Genomic DNA, 23,387 nt, shown 5'->3' with positions numbered 1-23,387 from the left:
AGGGAGTTTTTACTCTAGGGGGGCATCAGGGGGGCTTCAAAAGGGACATGGTGTCAATAAAAAAGGCCATCAAAATTGGCCTTCCAGAAATTGTCGGTCCTTTCCTTTTGCGGCCTCCCTTTTACTAATACAGCAGTTTTCGACCACAAATGTGGCATTTCTGTAAACTGCAGTATCAGGGTAATAAATATTAACTTTTGTTTGGTTGTTAACCCTTGTTTTGTTACTGGAAAAAACGGATTGAAATGGAAAAGTGCCAAAAATTGCGTTTTTGGCACCGTTTATTTTTTTTAATTTTTTTTAACCGTGTTAATCTGGGGGGTTAGGTCATGGGATATTTTTATAGAGGAGAGTCTTACGGACGCGGCGATACCTAATAAGGCTACTTTTTGTTTACAATTATTTAGGTTTTTGACTATATTATCCTTTTTGATACAAAAAAACATTTTTTGTATCTCTAAAGTCTAAGTGTCATTTTTTAATTTTTTTTTATCCGATTATCTTATGTGGGGGCTCATTTTTTGCGGGACGAGCGGACGGTTTTATTGGCACTATTTTGGGGGCTATATGACTTGCTATTAAACTTTTTGTTATGTTTGGTGACCCCAAAAATCTTTTTTTTTTTTTTTTTTTTTTTTTTACCGTGTTAATCTGGGGGGTTGGGTCATGGGGTATTTTTATAGAGGAGATTATTACCGACGTGGCAATACCTAATATGTCTACTTTTAATAAAAAAATTTTTTTTTTTTTGGGTGTCTCAAGTCTGAGAACCAGTTTTTTTATCCGATGTCAGTTCTAAATTGGGATATAAATTTAGTACTCCATGGAAGTGTGATACTCCCTGAAGCAACCAATAACGCAGAGGCCCGGATGATCGGGGCACGTGTCACATTGAGTTGTGATGTCCTTCCGTATCCCCCTCCTGTGACACACTCTGCACCTTTTTTGGGTTCGTCCCTTCTTTCCAGTATGGGGGACCACACCTGGAAAGTGTTGGCCAGGGACGATCCGGGCGCCTACAGTTCCCGAGGTACTCCGGCCTGCTCTTTCCCAGTCTGAAAAGATCAGGGCCTGAGGACTGCCTCATAGAACTGGAGGAATGTCCCTGTGCTGCCAGTGCTTCGGGATAGTACAAAAGAGTTGTACATGACAACCTGTACCAAGTAGACCACAACTTTTTTGTACCATGCCCGGGTTTTGCGCATGGCGTTATATGGCTTGAGGACTTGATCAGAGAGATCAACTCTTCCTATATACCGATTGTAGGCGACAATACAATCGGGCTTGAGGACCGTTGCCACGGTACCTCGCACAGGGACAGGGGTGATGCCGTTACAGTGAATTGTGGACAGCATAAGGACATCCCTCTTGTCCTTATACCTGATCAGCAACAGGTTTCCAGTGGTACGGGCATGGGTCTCACCCCTGGGGATAGGTACCTGGAGGGGGTGGCCAGGGAGGCCGCGTTGATTTTTCCGCACGGTCCCACAAGCGAACGTGGATCTGGCGGCAAGGGACTGGAACAAGGGGATACTGGTATAAAAGTTATCCACGTACAGGTGGTAACCCTTATCCAGCAGTGGGTACATAAGGTCCCACACAAGTTTCCCGGTAACACCCAGAGGGGGGGGACATTCTGGGGGTTAAATCCGGGAATCTCGCCCCTCGTATATACGAAATTTGTAAGTGTACCCTGTGGTACTCTCACAAATTTTGGATAGCTTCACACCATACCTCGCCCGCTTGGAGAGCACATACTGGCGGAAAATGAGTCTCCCCTTGAACGCAATGAGAGACTCATCAACCGCGACCTCCCTTCCAGGTACATAGGCCTCCATGAATTTGACCCCAAAGTGATCGATGACCGGCCGTATCTTATACAGACTGTCATGGGCAAGATCACCTCGAGGGGAACATGCTGCATTATCGGAATAATGCAGACATTTGCGGATGGCCTCAAACCGGGAGCGTGTCATGGCCGTACTGTAAAGTGGGGTCTGGTATAGGACGTCCCCACTCCAGTACAGCCTGAAACTGGGTTTCTGGACCAGGCCCATATGCAGCACGAGGCCCCAAAATGTCCTCATTTCGGCTGCACTGACCGGCGTCCAGCCACCGGGCCTGGCCAAAAAGGAGCCTGGGTGTTGAGTGACTAACTGTTGGGCGTACAGATTCGTCTGCTCCACCATTAGATTTACCAGTGGGTCACTGAAAAAGACAAAAAAAGTCATATTCAGTGTAGCCCACTGTGGAAATCTGGATTCCTGATTGGCCAATCGGGAATCACGGGCTTGTATCGCTCTGGGCTACACCAGACAAGTTCACCAGCAGGGTGCTCCGGTGGATTTAACTGGTGGGCCGGGAAACCAGTACGAGCCCCAGAGCTGCTCGTACTAATGTGGGCCACAGGGTCCCTAACATGGTGGTGCCCTTGCTCCGCTTGGCGGCGTCTCCGCCACCTTGGGGGCTCATCATCATCATCGCTGGATGATGAGGAGGACGCGGATGATAACAGGAATGTGGGGTCATACTCGTCCTCATTGGGACTCTCGGAGTCAGAGGCAAGCTGGGCGTATGCCTCTTCGGCCGAAAACGTCCGGCGGGCCATAGGGGAGTGTGTGTCTGCGTGTGTGGAAATCTTTATTTTGTGTGCGTGTGTGTGGGGGCACTGGTGTTCGCGGATGTAACCCTAAAACTAACAGAAAGGAAAAAAAACTAAAAAAAAGGCCCAAAAATGTGGAAAAACAAAAACGCTGATCAACCGTCCGAAGTTGATCAGCGGTGGGGTGTGCGATGCGCTAACAGTGGCCGGACGCTAGGAGTGCCGGCCAGTCAGCGTACACAAAAAAAATAAAAAATCCTACACCCCAAAAAAGTGAGGGGGGGGTAGGCGGCAGCACCCCTGGGGGGTCTAGGGTCACACAGCTGTGCTGTGGACCCCAGACACCCTAACTTAGGCCTCTTTCACACTACAGTATTTTGCGTTCCGTATACGGTCCGTTTTTTGCTTCCCGTATACGGAACCATTCATTTCAATGGTTCCGCAAAAAAACGGAATGTGTTCCGTATGCATTCCTTTTCCGTATTTCCGTTTTTCCGTTCCGTTGAAAAGATAGAACATGTCCTATATTTGGCCGCAAATCACAGTCCGTGGCTCCATTCAAGTCAATGGGTCCGCAAAAAAAACGGAACACATACGGAAATGCATCCGTATGTCTTCCGTATCCGTTCCGTTTTTTGCGGAAGCATCTATTGAAAATGTTATGCCCAGCCCAATTTTTTATATGAAATTACTGTATACTGTATTTGCCATACGGAAAAACGGAACGGAAACGGAACCACAACGGAAGCAAAAAACGGAACAACGGATCCGCGAAAAACGGAACGCAAAACACTGAATTCAACATACTGTAGTGTGAAAGAGGCCTTAGGGTGATGCAATAAAACTTCACAAACTAAGGCCTAGTTCACACGAACGTATGGCTTTTATAGTTTTTTGCGGTCCGTTTTTCACGGATCCGTTGTTCCGTTTTTGAGTTCCGTTGTGTTTCCGTTTCTGTTCCGTTTTTCCGTATGGCATATACAGTATACAGTAATTACATTGAAAATATTGGGCTGGGCATAACATTTTCAATAGATGGTTCAGAAAAAACGGAACGTAAACGGAAGACATACGGATGCATTTCCGTATGTGTTCCGTTTTTTTTGCGGACCCATTGACTTGAATGGAGCCACGACCCGTGATTTACGGCCAAATATAGGACAAGCTCTATCTTTCAACGGAACGGAAAAACGGAAATACGGAAACGGAATGCATACGGAACACATTCCGTTTTTTTTGCGGAACCATTGAAATGAATGGTTCCGTATACGGACCGTATACGGAACACAAAAAAACGGCCCGTACACCCGCAAAAAAAAAAGTTTGTGTGAACTAGGCCTAATTTTCCCTTTTTTTTCCCCTGCCTAACCCAAACTTTCCCTATGCTGTCCCTATGTACCTGATGGGGGGTGCTGGGGGGACAGATTGGGTCCTGGGGGCACAGATCGGGGCGCTGGCAGCAATGGCGGAATCTGCCGCCGGACCGCCCACAGACCAATCAGAGGCGATCCTGAGTGGTGATGTCACCATCACCACTCAGGATCACTGGATGGTGATTGGTGGGGTGAAATCACACCACCATCACCATCCTGTTCCGGGTTATCGGGTCTTCAGATACCCGAATAACCCGGAAATGCAGAAAACCGCTATTCTGAATTGACCTGCGGTTTTCTGCGATCGCCTACATGGGGGGGTCACAGGACCCCCCCCCCCCGGCGCATTTAGCCTAGGTGCCTGCTCAATGATTTGAGAAGGCATCGGGTTCCGATCACCGCCCACCCGGCGGCAGTGATCGGAACCATAGATGACGTACCGGTACGTCATTTGTCCTTAAGTACCAGGACATCATGACGTACCGGTATGTCATTTGTTCTTAAGAGGTTAGGAGCAGGGCTGGCCAACCTGCGGCTCTCCAGCTCTTGTAAAACTACAATTCCCAGCATGTCCTGCTGTAGGCGGATAGCTGTCTGGGCATGCTAGGAGTTGTAGTTTTGCAACAGCTGGAGAGCCGCAGGTTGGCCATCCCTGCTTTAGAGTGTTTTGGGGGAGTTAAAGAGGTCTCTCACTTCAGCAAATGACATTTAGCATGTAGTTAAAGTTACTACAAGGCACTAATGTATTGTGATTGTCCATATTGTCTCCTTTGCTGGCTTTATTCGTTTTTCCTTCACATTATACACTGCTCATTGCCAGGGGTTACAATGACCCTGCCATCCAGCAGCTCACAGTAAAAAAGTCACTAGTATACATATCTGTAATCTTGCTCTGCAGGTTTTCAGTGCGATGTGGTAAGATCCCAGAAGCAAGTAAATCAAGAAAGTGGAAAACCGCGCTGCTTGATACACCTCCTCCCTTCTTGGTACAGGCTACAAAAGGAACGGGGAAGTATCTGCAAGGGGTATACCCGAGGATCCCTCCTCTCTCCAACACTCCTGTGGGTAATTAAAGGTTGCAACAATGGTGAAGCCCAGACTGCCACCGTCACGTGCAAAGATTTATTGTACAACAGTATCTCTGATAAACCGTATAAAACAATGGTATGCACACTTCGGTATCGCCCGACCCGGGTTTAGCTGTCACGCTTCGTCAGGAGCTAACATCTTAGCATCAGAAACCAATCTTAAATACCATTAAAAGGCACAACCTTTCCTTGTGTCACCACTCAGGGTCCCTCGAAAGATACCTTGCTGAAAGGAAAATTCCTGAAGGTTTGAGATGGCAGCTGCCACTTAACTCTGAGGAGGAGGAGGAGGAGGATCTGAGAGAATGGGAGAAATTGATGGATGACTGTGGTCTGAGAGACGGAAAGAGAAGTTGAAGAAAATAAATGCCAATACTCAACGTCTGCATGAAGTTCTGAAGCCTTACAAAGAGCAGTCTGAGTATATGGTCTTGTCTGGGAAATGCCAGTCAAATATTGTAAAGGTAGAAAAGGAAGTACGGTACCTGTCGCAGATATATCGATGACTGCCTATTAGTCTTGAGAGGAGAGAGGCAAGGTCTGGAGTTTTTTTTGCCAAACTAAATATCAATGAATGGAACCTTCACTTTACCAGTACTATTAGTGCCAGTACAGTAGATTTTCTTGACCTGACTATTTTTGTGGAGGAGGGCAGGCTAAAAACGAATACTTTTTTTAAAGTCACCGATGGAAATGCTTGCCATCATAACCCCTGGCTTAGAAATATCCCTAAAGGGCAGTTCAAGAGAATCTATCGGAACTGTACCGATGAAAAAGTGTTTCAAGAACAGAATACCAATATTAGAAGGGTTTTTGGAGAAGGAATATGCGGACAAAGCTAGGTGTATAAAAAAGATCAAGGGAAGTGGAAGGAAAAGAGTGGTGCGAAAAAAGATAGGACCATAGACTATAGATTCAGTTTTATTACCCAGTTCAATACTAATGCAGCAAAAAATAAATATATGCGATCCGCAAAAATTGTGGTATTCTGAAAAATGATCCCGTTCTAGGGGAAGTTCTCCCTGAAGACCCTCTGGTTATTTAAAAAAAAAGCCCCTAACCTACGGCAACCCCTGGTACATAGTGCCAAATGCAAATCAATAGATAAGCAAAAGACAAATAAGTTCTCCTGGTGCGGTTTTTGTCTTCCCTGCAAAAATAGAGGGAAGTCAGATAAGGGGGGGAATATTCAGTCCATTAATTCCAGAAAAATCAACAGGACTTTAATCCCTTAAGGACTCAGCCCTATTTCACCTTAAGGACTTGGCCATTTTTTGCAAATCTGACCAGTGTCACTTTAAGTGCTGATAACTTTAAAACGCTTTGACTTATCCAGGCCATTCTGAGATTGTTTTTTCGTCACATAGTGTAGACACTGGTAAAATGAAGTAAAAAAAAATTCATTTTTATTTATAAAAAAATACCAAATTTACCCAAACATTTTAAAAAATTGCAAATTTCCAAGTTTCAATTTCTCTACTTCTATAATACATAGTAATACCTCCAAAAATAGTTATTACTTTACATTCCCCATATGTCTACTTCATGTTTGGATCATTTTGGGAATGATATTTTATTTTTTGGGGATGTTACAAGGCTTAGGCTACTTTCACACTAGCGTTCGTCGGTCCGCTCGTGAGCTCCGTTTGAAGGGGCTCACAAGCGGACCCGAACGCAGCCGTCCAGCCCTGATGCAGTCTGAATGGAGCGGATCCGCTCAGACTGCATCAGTCTGGCGGCGTTCAGCCTCCGCTCCGCTCGCCTCCGCACGGACAGGCGGACAGCTGAACGCTGCTTGCAGCGTTCGGGTGTCCGCCTGGCCGTGCGGATCCGTCCAGACTTACAATGTAAGTCAATGGGGACGGATCCGTTTGAAGATGCCACAATATGGCTCAATCTTCAGGCGGATCCGTCCCCCATTGACTTTACATTGAAAGTCTGGACGGATCCGTACGAGGCTATTTTCACACTTAGCTGTTATATGCTAAAAATAATGCAGACGGATCCGTTCTGAACGGAGCCTCCGTCTGCATTATTATGATCGGATCCGTTCAGAACGGATCCGATCGAACGCTAGTGTGAAAGTAGCCTTAGAAGTTTAGAAGCAATTTTTAGGGACCAGTTCAGGTCTGAAGTCTTTTTGCGAGGCTTACATAATAGAAGCCACCCAAAAATGACCCCATTCTATAAACTACACCCCTCAAGGTATTCAAAACTGATTTTACAAAGGCCGAATGCACACGACCGTGAGCTGTCCGTGGTAGCACTGCCTGGATTCCGGCTGCGAGCAGGAGCGCACTGCGTCACTTGTTGCTATGACGCCGTGGGCTTCATGCCGCTGCTGTACTACAGTAATACACTCGTACACTTTTTCGTATGAGTGTATTACTGTAGTACAGCGGCGGCATGAAGCGCACGGCGTCATAGCAACCAGTGAAGCCGTGCGTTCCTGCTCGCAGTCGGAATCCAGGCAGTGTTACCACGGACCGCTCACGGCCGTGAAACACGGGCGTGTGCATTCGGCCAAACTTTGTTAACCCTTTAGGTGTTCCACAAGAATTTTTGGAAAATAGAGATACAATTTCAAAATTTCACTTTTTTGGCAGATTTTCCATTTTAATAATTTTTTTCCTGTTACAAAGCAAGGGCTAACAGCCAAGCAAAACTCAATCTTTATGGCCCTTAAGAAACAAATTATTTTTTTCAGTCTCCATAATCTGATCCCTGTAACTTTTTTGTATTTGTGTGAAGACTCATTTTTTACAGGGCGATCTGTACTTTTCAGTGATACCATTTTGTGGTGTGTACGACTTTTTGATCACTTTTTATTTAACCATTTCAGGACCAAGCCATTTTTCACCAGGACCAGGCCGTTTTTAGCAAATCTGACATGTCACTTTATGTGGCAATAACTTTAAAACACTTTTACTTAACCAGGCAATTCTGAGATTGTTTTCTCGTCACATATTGTACTTCATGACAGTGGTAAAACTGAGTCAAAAAATGCCATTTTTATTTATAAAAAAATTCCAAATTTACAAAAAAAAATTAAACAATTTACAAATTTTAATTTCTCTATTTTATAATAGTAATAACTCCAAAAATAGTTATTAATTTACATTCTTCATATGTCTACTTCATGTGTGGATAATTTTGTGAATGCTATTTTATTTTTTGGGGACGTTAGAAGGCTTAGAAGTTTAGAAGCAAATCTTGAAATTCTTCAGAAAATTTCCAAATCCCACTTTTCAAGGACCAGTTCAGGTCTGAAGTCACTTTGAGGCTTGCATAATAGAAATCACCCAAAAAATGGCCCCATTTTAGAAACTACACCCCTGAAAGTATTCAAAACCAATTTTACAAACTTTGTGAACCCTTTAGGTGTTCCACAAGAATTAATGGAAAATGAAGATGAAATTTGAGAATTTCACTTTTTTTGGCAGATTTTCCATTTTAATCAATTTTTCCCCGCTAACAAAGCAAGGGTTAACAGCCAAACAAAACTCAATATTTCTTGCCCTGATTGTGTAGTTTACAGAAAATATGTGGTCGTAAATTGCTGTACGGGCACATGGCATGGCGCAGAAGGAAAGGAACGCCATATGATTTTTGGAAGGCAGATTTCACTGGGATAATTTTAAGTTGCCATATCATATTTGAAGACCCCCTGATGCACCCCTAGGGTAGAAACTCCAAAATAGTGACCCCATTTTGAAAACTACGGGATAAGGTGGCAGTTTTGTTGGTACTATTTTAGGGTGCATACGATTTTTGGTTGCTTTACATGTTTTGGCATCGTTTTTATTTTTTTGTTATTTACATTGTTCATCTGACAGGTTAGCTAATGTGCTATTTTTATAGAGCAGGTTGTTACGGACGCTACAATATCAAATATGACTACTTTTTTGGCTGTTTGTTTCAGTTTTACATAATAAAGCATTTTTGAAAAAAATAATTTTTTTAGTATCTCCATATTCTTAAAGCCATCGTTTTTTTAGTTTTTGTGTTTTGTTTTGTCTTATGTAGGGGCTAATTTGGCTAATTTTTTGCGGTATGTGATGACGATTTGATTGGTACTATTTTAGGGTGTATATGACTTTTTGATTGCTTGGTATTACACGTTTTTTGATTTAAGGTGACAAATAAAGCCTATTTTTATTTTTTACAGTGTTCACATGAGGGGTTAGGTCATGTGATATTTTTATACAGCAGGTTCTTACGGACGCGGCGATACCTAATAATATGTATAATTTTTTTTATTTATGTAAGTTTTACACAATTATATAATTTTTTAAACCCCAAAAAATCATGTTTTTTTTGTCGATTGTCTTAGGTAATTTCATTTTTGTGGGATGAGATGACTGTTTGATTGGCAGTATTTTGGGGTGCATATGACTTTTTGATCTCTTGCTATTACACTTTGTGATGTAAGGTGACCAAAAAATGGCTTTTTGACACAGTTTTTTTTTTTTACAGTGTTCACCTGAGGGGTTAGGTCATGTGGTATTTGTATGGAGCAGGTTGTTACGGATGTGGCGATACCTAATATGTCAAATATTTTTATTTTTTTTTACATTTAACACAATAAATGCATTTTTGAAACAACAAAAATATTAAAATCATGTTTTATTGTCTCCATAGTCTGAGAGCTAAAGTTTTTTTGGGCGATTGTCTTAGGTAGGGGCTAATTTTCTGCGGGATGAGGTGACTGTTAGATTGGTACTATTTTGGGGGCATACGCCTTTTTGATCGCTTGGTGTTGCACTTTTAGTGATGTAGCACAGTTTTAATTTTATTTTTTTGACGGTGTTTACCTAAGGGATTAGGTCATGTGATATTTTTATAGAGCTGGTCGATACGGACGCGGTGATACCTAATATGTCTACTTTTCTTTTTTTACCTATTTAAAAAATTATATATCTTTTATTTTGGTGAAAAGGATGCTTTATTTTTTTTCTTGAAACTTTGAATATTTCTGTAAAACTTTTTTTTTAAACTTATTTTCTTCTTTCAGTCAGTTTTAATTGCGATGATCATTTTTGTCCGCGCGAGTGCAATGCGTTTTGTACGCGTGTGAGAAAAAACTGATTGTGGTACCCAGACCCGAACCCGGACTTCTTCACTGAAGTTCGGGTTTGGGTTAGGTGTTCTGTAGATTTTATTATTTTCCCTTATAACGTGGTTATAAGGGAAAATAATAGCATTCTTAATACAGAATGCTTACTACAATGTGGCATGAGGGGTTAAAAAAATAAATAAATATTAACTCACCTCATCCTGCTTGTTCGTTAAACCGGTATCTTATTTTTTCTTCTTTCAGGACCTGCTAAAGGACCTTTTGATGATTTAATCAAACGTCCTTTGGAAGGTCCTGAAAGAAGAAAAAAAAATAAAGATACCGGTTGCGCGAACAAGCGAATGAGGCAAGTTAAATTATTATTCTTTTTTTTTAACCCCTCAATCCACATTTTAGTAAGCATTCTGTATTAAAAATGCAAAATAACCATGTTATAAGGGAAAATAATACAGTAAATTGACTTGCTCATCCCTATCATCTCCTAGCAACCATGTGTGAAAATCGCACCGCATCCACACTTGCTTGTGGATGCTTGCGATTTTCATGCATCCCCATTCATTTCTATGTGGCCTGCGTTGCAAACACAGAATATAGAACATGCTGCGATTTTTCCCACAACGCACAAGTGATGCGTGAAAATCATCGCTCATCTGAACAGCCCCACTGAAATGAATGGGTCCGGATTCAGTGCGGGTGCAATGAGTTCATCTCGCGCATTGCACCCGCATGGAATTTTCGCCCGTGTAAAAGCGGCCTACAGGGGGCTGGATCTCACAGGCTCTCTCGGAAGGCAGCCACAATGCCTAAGGAAGGCATCGGGCTGCCATTGGGTCCCCGTCAAAGAAGCGCGGGGACATGATGGACACCCCGCACAAGTCTGAAGCCCGCACGTGCCGCGGGGTCAGCGCTGACCGCGGCAGTGCAAGGGTTAATGCGCTGCATCAGCGATTTCACCGATGCTGGCGCATACCGCAGGGGTCCGGCTATCAGTGACTGCTGGGCCCCTGCCCTGATCGGGCTGGTGCAGGATCAGTGCACCTTACATGTACGGCGCTGGGCGTTAAATCACATCCGGTTGCGCCATACATATATGGCGCTGATCGTTAGGGGGTTAATTAGGAAGCTATAACAAGCAATTATTGGATTGCTTTTCTCATAGACTCCAACGCATTAGCATTGAAGTCTATGATGATTTTGTGAGGATTTTACAGTATTTCTATGAAGCCCTGCTACAGGCTGGGCTCCATAGACATTACTAAGCAGCAGCCTCCTGTCACACGGGAGGACAGGAGCTGCTGCTAACACACTCTGGCTCACCCGATCCCCGCCAGGGGGAGCCGGAGCACACCTGGAAGCGCGCACTTCTGGGTTTTCAACATTTAGATGCATCTGAGGATTTACATTTCCGTGATCGGTATTAGCAGCAGGCACCTGGCGGCTATGGCATTGACTCTGCTCAGGAGCGGGCGATATCTTTAAAGTCCCGATCGGCAACGTAAATAGCCGTATAGCAGTCGTGAAGGGGTTAACTTTCTCTACATGATAAATGCCATTTGCTGAAGTGACACATCCCCTTTAACGATAATACTTGGAGGAAAACCACAGGAATGGTCCTGGGACAGATTTGAATCCTGGACCCCAGTGCTAAGCCACCATGTTACCTCTGATACATACATAACTTGGTTATACAGTAAGTGCTGATTCCGTGCTCAATCTGGGAAACACAGGCCGTGTGGTGGCCACATCTCCCGGACCGACCGCAGCTCCCCTGACTTGAACTGACTGCATCATTGAGATCCATGATAGTCAGTTCCTATCTGTTTTACTGTACTCAGTTGCATGGTGCGACTTTCAATAGTGCATGTTGCGAGACCAGTGGTCTGTGCTGAAAACAATGATTTGAACCATTGACAGTAGTAGGTCTGTGTGCTGTACGTTATGTAAAATACTACTCTGGTCTGAATCCGGCCTAAGGGGATGGGCACACGGTCAGGTTTAGAAGCCATGACTAGGAGAGAATTCAAAACGGAGAAGTCCTATCTGTCCTCTATACTTTCTCTCCTTTCATGATTCACTCCTGATTTTGGCTTTGAAAACTGCCTCAGGAAAGCTGACTGTGTGGCCGTCCCTAATTCTATATTGTGTCTGATTTACACACACAGCTGGACAGGTGAAAGGGCTTGTGTACTGAGGAATAGGTCCTGCTTTCATAGCTATCTATATGACTGTAGAAAAATCCTTTATTATTTCTACTAGAAGTTATGAATTCATTGCCAGCAGTCTGCAGTAAGGGTACAGAGGGGAGGTAACCAGTTGGGGGTGTACCTGCACAGTCTGACTGGATAGAGTGAGACTTGCTGCATAACTTCTAGTAGAAATAATAAAGGAATGGCACAACATAAAGCCATAAGAATAGAGGCTCCAGAATTTTTATTACATGGCGATGCATGAAGCTATTAAACCAGACATGTCAGGAGTGGTGACAGGTCCTCTTTAACTTTCAAGCTTGTTGTACCTATTGAAAAGAAATCATACTCACCTGTTCCTCACTTCCCCTTGGGTCCCTGTCCTGTAACTTTCTGGACAGATGTTCATATATATATTTTTAAACTGCAGCCAATGAATGGCCTCAGCAGTGACATGTCCCCAAGAAGCACATCACTACTCGGTTACATGCCCAAAAAGTCCACAAGGCTTGACAACTCTTAATGTTGGCAGTTGTACTTTTTTTTTTACAGGGTCGTTTTCTCCAATATCAAGCAAGCACGTTACCTGGTGACCTTACTATGAAAGAAACCTCTGGATCTGTCCTTCAGAAACAAGCTGTGGCCACCTCATCGCCTCAACATGTGAAAAAGTATTCCAACTCTGTCTCCTTGTACTCCAACCCAGCAGCATCTGAAAACTTTCAATCTCCTCGTCCACTGTTACTGTTCCTTCCTTGGCTGGGCTCAAATGCTCAATCCTTTGAAAAATATATCCAGCTGTACTTTAAACTGGGCTTTGATGTGTTAGTGGCAGAGAGCTCACTATCACACTTTTTGTGGCCCAAGATAGGTCTGGAACATGCAGGACGTCTGCTAGATCTCCTGATGGCCGAGAAGGATCTTTGCTCCCGTAAACTTTACCTTCATGCAATGTCCATAGGAGGCTACACATTTGCACAGATGTTGGTGGGCTCTTCCAAGGAGAAGCGGCAAATGCTGGACCGGATTCATGGTCAAGTGTTTGATAGCCTTGTGGTTGGCAGCCTGGAAAGAATGGCAACAGGTGAATAAGCCTAAAATTAAGTGAATCTGTTTGTAACTAGTGTTTCTGTGCAAAAATGGGTGCTTTTATCACAATACTACTTTGATTTTCTTCTTCAATATGGCTGTCAGTGTGCTGTGTAAAATGGGAAAAGAAGATCCAGATGATTGTTTGCTGACGTTGGGAGAAGATTTATTAAGCCTCCATGTCAAAATAATGGTGCCAAAATGTTTTATGCCATGCTTAAAGGGAATCTGTCACTAGCAATTTAGCAAAAACATTTTTTTTCACGTATCCGTGTTTTATAAAGTACCTTTTTTCCATATGTCTTGTTCTTTTGATTGTGAGTCTCGTCATTTCTTCAAAAAAACGATTCTTATGATATGCAAATGAAAATTAAGAACTCCTCCAAGTTCAGCTAAATCGCCTCCCAGAGGCGCGGCTAAGTGCTCAACCACGGTCTCCCCCTGGGCTCCTTACAGCTTCATTTGCATATAATAAGAATCGTTTTTTTGAAAGAAATGACAAGACTCACAATAAAAAGAACAAGACATATGGAAAAAAGGTACTTTATAAAACATGGATTCATGAAAAAAAAAATTTGATAAATTGCTAGTGACAGATTCCCTTTAAAAAAATTAATAAATAAAAGTCAGGAGGGGACAGGGCCTACGTGACCTAAGACATTTAGAAATAAGACTGAATAACCCTTGCGTTCAGTACGGCATATTTTGGTGAAGATTTTGTGCATTTACAAGGCAAGGGTGAGAATCTATCAAGGCTGACATTTCTCCCACCTGTCATGATTTAGTTTGTGGTGGCAGTGGATACACAGGGCTTGTTCACACGAAAGTTTTTTGCGTTCCGTATACGGTATCATTCATTTCAAGGGTTCCGCAAAAAAAAGGTGGAATGTACTCCGTACGCATTATGTTTCCATATTTCTGTTTTTCCGTTCCATTGAAAGATAGAACATGTCTTATTATTGCCCGCAAATCACGTTCCATGGCTCTATTCAAGTCATTGGGACCGTAACGGAATATACCGCGTATCCGTTCTGTTTTTGCGGAACTATCTATTGAAAATGTTATGCCCAGCCCAATTTTTTCTATATAATTACTGTATATGCCATACGGAAAAACGGAATGGAACCAGAAACACTACTGAAAAAAAAAAAAACTATGGAAAAACGGCCCGCAAAACACTGAAAGACATACGGTTGTGTGAACGAACCCTAATTAAGGCCTAGTTCACACGACCGTATGGCTTTTATTGTTTTTTGCGGTCCGTTTTTCACGGATCAGTTGTTCCGTTTTTAAGTTCCGTTGTGTTTCCGTTTCCTTTCCGTTTTTCCGTTCCGTTTTTCCGTATGGCATATACAGTATACAGTAATTACATAGAAAAAATTGGGCTGGGCATAACATTTTCAATAGATGATTCAGAAAAAACGGAACGGAAACGGAAGACATACGGATGCATTTCCGTATGTGTTCCGTTTTTTTTGCGGACCCATTGGCTTGAATGGAGCCACGACCCGTGATTTACGGCCAAATATAGGACAAGCTCTATCTTTCAACGGAACGGAAAAACGGAAGGCATATGGAACACATTCCGTTTTTTTTGCGGAACCATTGAAATGAATGGTTCCGTATACGGACCGTATACGGAACACAAAAAAACGGCCCGTACACCCGCAAAAAAAACGTTCGTGTGAACTAGGCCTAAGAGGTACACAGAAAGCTCAGAGCAGGCGTAGATTTCAGTTTGTGTTGGACCTGCCTAAACAGGCGAGTGCCTCTCATGCCACCACGTAAGTAACAAAGGTCTTGATAAAGTGCCCCTTGACTAGTACCTGGAAATGCGTAAAATCTTCACTAAGACTACCTGCACACATTGCAGAATACATGTGGTTTTTCTGCGCAGATTCCCTTGGAGAAAAACTGCAGCGTATTACAGTACCAGTAATTGTATGAGATTACACAAATCTCGTGCACACTTTGCAGATTTTTTTTCTGTGCAGAAATTGACCTGCCGTGCGGATTTCCAAACCTGCAGCATTTCTATTATAGCTGCGGATTACACCCTTTTCCAATGAAGGGTGAGGTCTGTAGCAAAACCACATCTAATCCACTTGTAAAACAGTAAATTTGTGTGGATCTTATGTGCTTTCATCCGCACTTATGTGCTGGCGACTTTATGTGTTTTCTACCATCAGTAATGTTGATCTTTTCTGACCATTGGAACAAGTTCCCATCAGTCCAAGCCTATCATCTAAAAATACAGTGAGGGACATTTATCAACCTATTTACATCATTATTTTGGCATAAGTTGCAAATTATGGGGCACACCATATGTGTGTTATAATTTGCAACTGTTTTAGCTTCTTGCCACTTTTCCAAAGTGGTGAGAAAATGGTGTGGAGCGTTGCACAGCTCTCCGAGTTTTCTATAACTTGCGCCAGAAACTGGCTTACGTTATAGCTGAAGTCTATGCCAGCCTTTAGCTGGTGTAGACTTCGGTTTCTGGTACATGGATTGCCAGAGATGCGCCTAATTTATTGTGAGGCATCCACCTTTTAATAAATTAGGCTCCTATCACTCCAGCGCACAGAGATGAAGACCGGCGCATGGGAATGCCATTCTTGATAAATGTCCCTGTTTTTAGTTTACCATATTTTTGGACTATAAGATGCACCTGGCTACAAGCCGCACCCCACATGACCCTGTGACACAAGTTTAGACACAACCCTTACGTAAATGCTACTTTTCACCACTACTTTCTCTTCTTCCTGATTTGGCTCCGCCATCTAAGGTCATTTAGCTGCAATTTATCTGAGTTTTCATCTCCTTTTATAACAGCTTAGGACCTTCCTCTCCATGTGTGGAATTGATGGTTCAGCTTCCTGTTCTGCCTGCACTGGATCAGTGTTGGGCAGGGAGAGACGCTTGCAGACACACACCTCTGACTGATCAGGCAAAGCGCTGTATGAGCACTCTGCTGCATCATTTAACCACCTCCTGTCCGCCCATAGGATATAAACGTCCGGGAGGTGGATCTCTATTTCTGAATGGACGTTTTAAAACGTCCGTTCAGAAACTGCAGCTGCACGCTAATCGTGCAGCTGCTGATCGGGTTGCCCGCTGTCAGTGACAGCAGGGCAACCCTAAGAGAAGGCAGGGACAGTGCCCAGGTGTCCCTGCCTTCTAGATCGCTGCATACACAGCGCTTCCTGTTCCGGCCCGGCGGTCATGTGATCGCCGGGATCGGATAGTGCAGGAGCTGTGTGAGGTCTTTCAGTAACCTCGATCAGCCCTGCACTGAGGCTGTATAGCGCTGTATTGCGCTGTACAGCCTCTCTGGGGGGGTGCATTTCTCCTGTAACTGGGGCTACTATGTCAGCCCCAGTTACAGGAGAAATCAACAGTGAAAAAATAAATAAATGAAAAAGTGAAGTAAATGTCCCCCAGAGGTCTTGTATGACCTTATGGGGGACGAAAAGTGTAAAATAAAAAAAATAAAAATTCCCCAAGTAAGGAATAAAAAAAAAAAGTGTTAAAAATAGAAAAAATAAAATAGACATATTTGGTATTGCCGCGTCCGTAAAAACCAGCTCTATAAAAATATCACATGATCTAACCCCTCGGGTGAACACCGTAACAAAAAAAAAAAAAAAAAAAAAAAAAAAAACAGTGTCAAAACGAGCAATTTTTGTTACCTTACATCACAAAAAGTGCAACTCCAAGTGATCAAAAACGCATATGTCCCACAAAATGGTACCAATAAAACCGTCACCTCATCCTGCAAAAAATGAGCCCCTACATAAGAAAATCTCTCAAAAAATAAAAATAAATATAGCTCTTAGAACATGGAGACACTAAAACATCATTTTTTTTGGTTTCAAAAATGCTATTATTGTGTTAAAGTGAAACAAATAAAAAAAAAGTATACATATTAGGTGTTGCCGCGTCCGTAAAAACCAGCTCTATAAAAATATCACATGACCTAACCCCTCGGGTGAACACCGTAAAAAAAAAAAAAAAAGTGTCAAAACAAGCAATTTTTGTCACCTTACATCACAAAAAGTGCAACACCAAGTGATCAAAAATGCATATGTCCCACTAAATGGTACCAATAAAACCGTCACCTCATCCCATAAAACTTTAATAAATAAGAAAAAGTATGCATATTAGGTATCGCCACGTCCGTAACAATCTGCTCTATAAAAATGTCACTTGACTGAACCCTTCAGGTGAACGCTGTAAAAATAAATAAATAGAAACTGTGCTAAAATAACCCATTTTTTTGGTCACGTTGCCCCATAAAGTGTTATAATGAATGATCAACACATCATATGTACCCAAAAATAGTAGCAATTAAACTGGCACCTTATCCCCTAGTTTCCAAAATAGAATCACTTCTTGGGAGTTTCTACTGTAAGGGTGCATCAGGGGGCTTCAAATGGGACATGGCATCTAAAAAACACGTGGAGTTCCTTTTTTTATGCGCCCTGCCGTGTGCCCATACAGCAGTTTATGACCACATGTGGGGTGTTTCTGTAAACCGCAGAATCTAGGTAATAAATATAGAGCTTTGTTTGGCTGTTAACCATCAATGTTTTAAAGAAAAAATTGGATTAAAATGGAAAATCTGCCAAAAAAGTGAAATAAAAAAATGTGATCTCCATTTTCCTTTAATTCTTATGGATTAACAAAGTTTGTAAAATCGGTTTTAAGTAACTTGAGGGGTGTAGTTTCTCCAATGGGGTCATTTATGGGGGTATCCACTATGTAGGCCCCACAAAGTGACTTCAGACCTGAACTGGTCCTTAAAAAGTGGGTTTTGACAATTTTCTTAAAAATTTTAAGAATTGCTTCTAAACTTCTAAGCCTTCTAACGTCCTAAAAAAATAAAATGACATTTCCAAAATGATGCCAACATAAAGTAGACATATGGGGAATGTTCAGTAATAAATATTTTGAGGTATCACTTTCTGTTTTCAAAGCAGAGAAATTGAAATTTAGAAAATTGCGAATTTTTTTGGTAAATTTAGGATTTTTTCATAAATAAAGGTGAAATATATTGACTCAAATTTATGACTATCATGAAGTACAATGTGTCACGAGAAAACAATCTCTGAATGACTTGGATAAGTAAAGGCGTTCCAAAGTTATTACCACATAAAGTGAGATATGTCAGTTTTGCAAAATTAGGCCTGGTCAGGAAGGGGGCAAATGGCCCAGATGGCGAGTGGACTATAAGATTTTTTTTTTCTTGCTAAAAAGTGCGTCTTACAGTCCATAAAAAGCTGTACCACTTGGGTCTTGATTGCTTAGGGTATGTTCACACTGAGTTTATTTTGTTCACTAAAGAAAAAGATGCGGAATACGCTTTAAAATTCCACTTTTCTTTTTATCCTACCTATTTCAATAGAAAGTTTGGAAGTGGATTCAACGCAGAACACGCACAAAGAATGAACATGCCACTTATTTTTTCCTGGTAGTGTCTTTCTTTTTTTTTTTTTTTTTGCAAATCTGACCAGTGTCACTTTATGTGGTGATAACTTTAAAACACTTTGACTTATCCAGGCCATTGAGATTTTTTTCATCACATATTGTACTTCATGACACTGGCAAAATGGAGTCCAAAAAATTAATTTTTATTTATAAAAAAATACCAAATTTGCCAAAAAGTTTGAAAAATTTGCTAATTTCCAAGTTTCAATTTCTCTACTTCTATAATACATAGAAATACCTACAAAAATAGTTATTACTTTACATTCCCCATATGTCTACTTCATGTTTGGATCATTTTGGGAATGACATTTTATTTTTTGGGGATGTTACAAGGTTTAGAAGTTTAGAAGCAAATCTTGAAATTTTTCAGACATTTTCAAAAACCAGTTCAGATCTGAAGTTACTTTGTGAGGCTTACATAATAGAAACCACCCAAAAATGACCCCATTCTAGAAACTACACCCTTTAAGGTATTCAAAACTGATTTTACAAACTTTAACCCTTTAGGTGTTGCACAAGAATTAATGGAAAATAGAGATACCATTTCAAAATTTCACTTTTTTGGCAGATTTTCTATTTTAACAAATTTTTTCCAGTTACAAAGCAAGGGTTAACGGCCAAACCAAACTCAATATTTATGGCTCTGATTCTGTAGTTTACAGAAACACCCCATATGTGGTCGTAAACCGCTGTACGGGCACACAGCAGGGCGCAGAAGGAAAGGAATGCCATATGGTTTTTGGAAGGCAGATTTTGCTGGACTGTTTTTTTGACACCATGTTCCATTTGAAGCCCCCCTAGAGTAGAAACTCAGAAAAAGTGACCCCATTTTAGAAACTACGGGATAGGGTGGCAGTTTTGTTGGTACTATTTTTGGGTACATATGATTTTTGGTTGCTCTATATTACACTTTTTGTGAGGCAAGGTAACAAGAAATGGCTGTTTTGGCACAGTTTTTATTACTTACAACATTCATCTGACGGGTTAGATCATGTGGTATTTTTATAGACCAGGTTGTCACGGATGCGGCGATACCTAATATGTATACATTATTTATTTTTTATTTATGTAAGTTTTACACAATGATTTCATGTTTGAAAAAAAAAAGAAATCATGTTTTAGTGTTTCCATAGTCTGAGAGCCATAGTTTTTTCAGTTTTTGGGCAATTATCTTGGGTAGGGTATGATTTTTGCGGGATGAGATGACAGTTTGGCACTATTTTGGGGTGCATATGACTTTTTGATCGCTTGCTATTACACTTTTTGTGATGTAAGGTGACATATTTAGCACAGTTTTTATTTTTTACGGTGTTCACCTGAGGGGTTAGGTCATGTGATATTTTTATAGAGGCGGTCGATACGGACGCGGCAATACCTAATATGTATACTTTCTTTTTTTTAATGTAAGTTTTACACAATAACAGGTTTTTTAAAACAAAAAAAATATGTTTAGTGTCTCCATATTCTGAGCCATAGTTTTTTTTTTTTTTTTTTTTGGGGCGATTGTCTCAGGTAGGGGCTCATTTTTTGCAGGATGAAGTAACGGTTAGATTGTTACTATTTTGGTGGGCATACGCCTTTTTGATCGCTTGCTGTTGTACTTTTTGTGATGTAAGATGACCCCAAAAATTTTATTTAGCACATTTTTTTTTTTTTTACGGTGTTCATGTGATATGTTTATAGAGCTGGTCGATATGGAGGCAGCGATACCTAATGTCTACTTTTTTTTTTTTTTTACCAATTTCTTTTTAACTTTATTTGGGGAAAATGCAGTTTTTGTTTATTTTTACTTATTTTTTGGGGGGGGGGGTAGGACTTCATTTTTTAAACATTTTTTTTTTTTTTCCACTTTGGGACTTTAACTTTTGGGGGTCTAATCCCTTTTACAATGCATTCCAATACTTCTGTATCGGAATGCATTGGCTGTATGAGTAATACAGTGAGTATTACTCATACAGCTTCCGGCCTGTGAGATCCAGGAGGCTGGATCTCACCGGCTCGTCACAGGAAGGCAGCACCGATGCCTTCCATGCCATCGGGTTCCCCCTACAGCCGCATGGTGGGAACCCAATGACGCCGCACCAAGTAAAAGCCGCAAACCGCAGGTCTGAATTGACCTGCGGTTTGCGGCGACTGCTGACACGGGGGGGGGGGGGTCACTGGACCCTCCCGCGCATTTAGCCAAGGTGCTTTGTTCCGATCAGAAATCAGTGATTGGAAATACACTGGACGTACCAGTACGCCCTGTGTCCTTAAGAACCGGGACATCAGGGCGTACCGGTACGCCTGTGTCCGGAAGAGGTTAAACGGCGAGCTTGAAAAAAAAACAAAAAAACATGTGCATTACCATGTGGTTTTCCCATTGAACTCAGCAGGAGGTGGATCGCATGCATTTTCTGTGTGCATTTTACAAGCGGAATCTGCATGAAAATCCACACAAAAAAAAACTCAGTGTGAACATTATTACTTGTTGTCTTCCATGATTTGGCCAAAATAGAATTCAATTATTGCAGTATGTTTAGACGGTAAAAATACAAGCTCGAATAATCTGACATGTATTCGGCACAGGGCCTGCAGAGGAAATTTGAGCCTGACTGCAGTTTTGCATTCCTTGGATCCACCTGCAGATTTAGCCGTATTGTATAAAGTATGGCACTGATTTCCCATTGAAAACAATGGAAAGTGGATTCAGGCACAAAATATTTGTCATGCCATTTGAACATACCCTAAAGAAACACACAGCTGTGGCCACCATCTGCTTGTGTTGCTTTTGAGATCTTGTTCTTTGAGCGTACAGTTTTTGTATATTATCAGTAATGTGTAAAACTTACCTATCCTCTTGTGTTCTTGCAGGTGTGGCACGCATGGTCAGTGTTCCTCTTTTCCAGTCCTTGATCGTGCGTGTAACGCTACTTTACTTCTCACTCCTAAAATCCCATACTGCAGATTACTATGAGAAAGGAATTGAAGCCTTTTGGGAAAACCCAGTCACCTGTCCTGCCTTGTTCTTCTACTGTATAAATGACCCACTGAGTGATCATATTACAGTGGATAAGCTCCTGCAGTACTGGAAGGAGAAAGGAATCGAGGTGCAGGGCAAGAAATGGGAGAAATCGGTACACGCAGGGCATCTCCGAAGGCACACACAGGAGTACACCGATATCCTGAACAATTTCATTAATGGTCTCCAGGCCGATGTGCCAAAAAGCAAACTGTAACTGGAGTGAAGAGCAGGCTCGAAAAAAGTGGGTGTAAGACTAAAGTATGACACATGGTTTTCAGGATGCTTCTCGGGCTCCTTTTACAACGCGTCACATTGTGTACCCTGCAATTGCAAGAGCAGAGCCATAAGCTAAAAGCTTAATAAAAGCAACGGCCATGTATTCAGAAAAACCATAGGAGGCCAAAAAATCCATTCCACATGCAAACCGAGCTCACAAATACATCCTTTTATTATACACTAGCAGAAGGACCCGGCTTCGCACGGGTATGTTTCATCTATTTATGTTTCATATTTCATTTAAAGTGGCGGGGCACTGTGGGGGGGGGCAGTGTTAAGGGGTGGGGGACTGTGGAGTTCACTGTTATGGGGGATACTGTCTTTCTTTTAACGACACACACAGCAGCCCATCCCCTTAACTTTGACCTTCACAGCAGTCCGCCCCTTTAAGGCCTCTTGCCTACGAATGTAAGGGCTTCGTGCCCGTGCTGTGGACCGCAAATTGCGATCCGCAATGCACGGACTCCGACCGTGGGGCCGCCGTATGTGGATGGCAGACCCTTTTACTTGAATGGGGTCCGTTCTATCTTTTTGCATAACGGAACCCCACAGAAGCACTCCGTAGTGCTTCCATTCCGTGGTTCCGTTCCACACTGCATCTCCTGATTTGCATCCATGATGCGGAATGCATATGGCCGTTGCTTCGTGTATTGCGGACCCGCCGTATGCGGTCCGCAATACGGTCATGTTCAAGAGGCCTAACAGTGAGTTTCACAGCACCCCACTCCGCCTCCTTAACAGTAATATCCACAGTGAACTCCCCTTTAACAGTGACCTCCACAGTGCCCTGCCCCTTTAATGCTAGGGCTACATGACGACATGGGTCGCGTGACATTTTGTCTCAACAATTTTTATAATGATAGTCTATGGTGTCGCACTGCGACATGTGACATACTGCGACTACAACAGTTGCAAAAAATCCATCCAAGATGGATTTTTCTGCGACTGTTGCCGCATGTCACATGTTGCAGTGCGACACCATAGACTATCATTATAAAAATTGTTGCGTGACACATGTAACAGTGTAATTGTGCCCTATGTGTCGCCCTAGCCTAAAGCTGACCTACAGCAGTGAAGAAAAATGGCTGGGTTGTTATGGAAACCTGGAGTAAAACCATGTGTATGTGGATCGCGGAACATACATATACGTCCTTCTTTATATACATATATACACACACACACACACACACACCCCTGTTAAAAAT

The 23,387-nt window shown here is 42.1% G+C and overlaps 1 protein-coding gene across 1 annotated transcript in view; it reads left to right on the top strand.

Annotated features, from left to right (window-relative positions):
* Window positions 1–22,439, top strand: part of LOC122929751 — a 30,325-nt gene extending 7,886 nt beyond the window's left edge. Inside the window, exons 2-4 of the mRNA XM_044283423.1 lie at window positions 4,874–5,036; window positions 12,879–13,410; window positions 21,756–22,439. Coding sequence (XP_044139358.1) covers window positions 12,927–13,410; window positions 21,756–22,120 — 849 coding nt within the window. The 5' untranslated portion in view covers window positions 4,874–5,036; window positions 12,879–12,926 and the 3' untranslated portion in view covers window positions 22,121–22,439. The remainder of the gene's footprint in view (window positions 1–4,873; window positions 5,037–12,878; window positions 13,411–21,755) is intronic.
* The last annotated feature ends 948 nt before the right edge of the window (window positions 22,440–23,387 follow it).

This window comes from Bufo gargarizans, chromosome 2 (genome assembly GCF_014858855.1).
Source record: "Bufo gargarizans isolate SCDJY-AF-19 chromosome 2, ASM1485885v1, whole genome shotgun sequence".
Lineage (NCBI taxonomy): Eukaryota > Metazoa > Chordata > Amphibia > Anura > Bufonidae > Bufo > Bufo gargarizans.
This window is presented reverse-complemented; position numbering and strand designations above follow the sequence as displayed.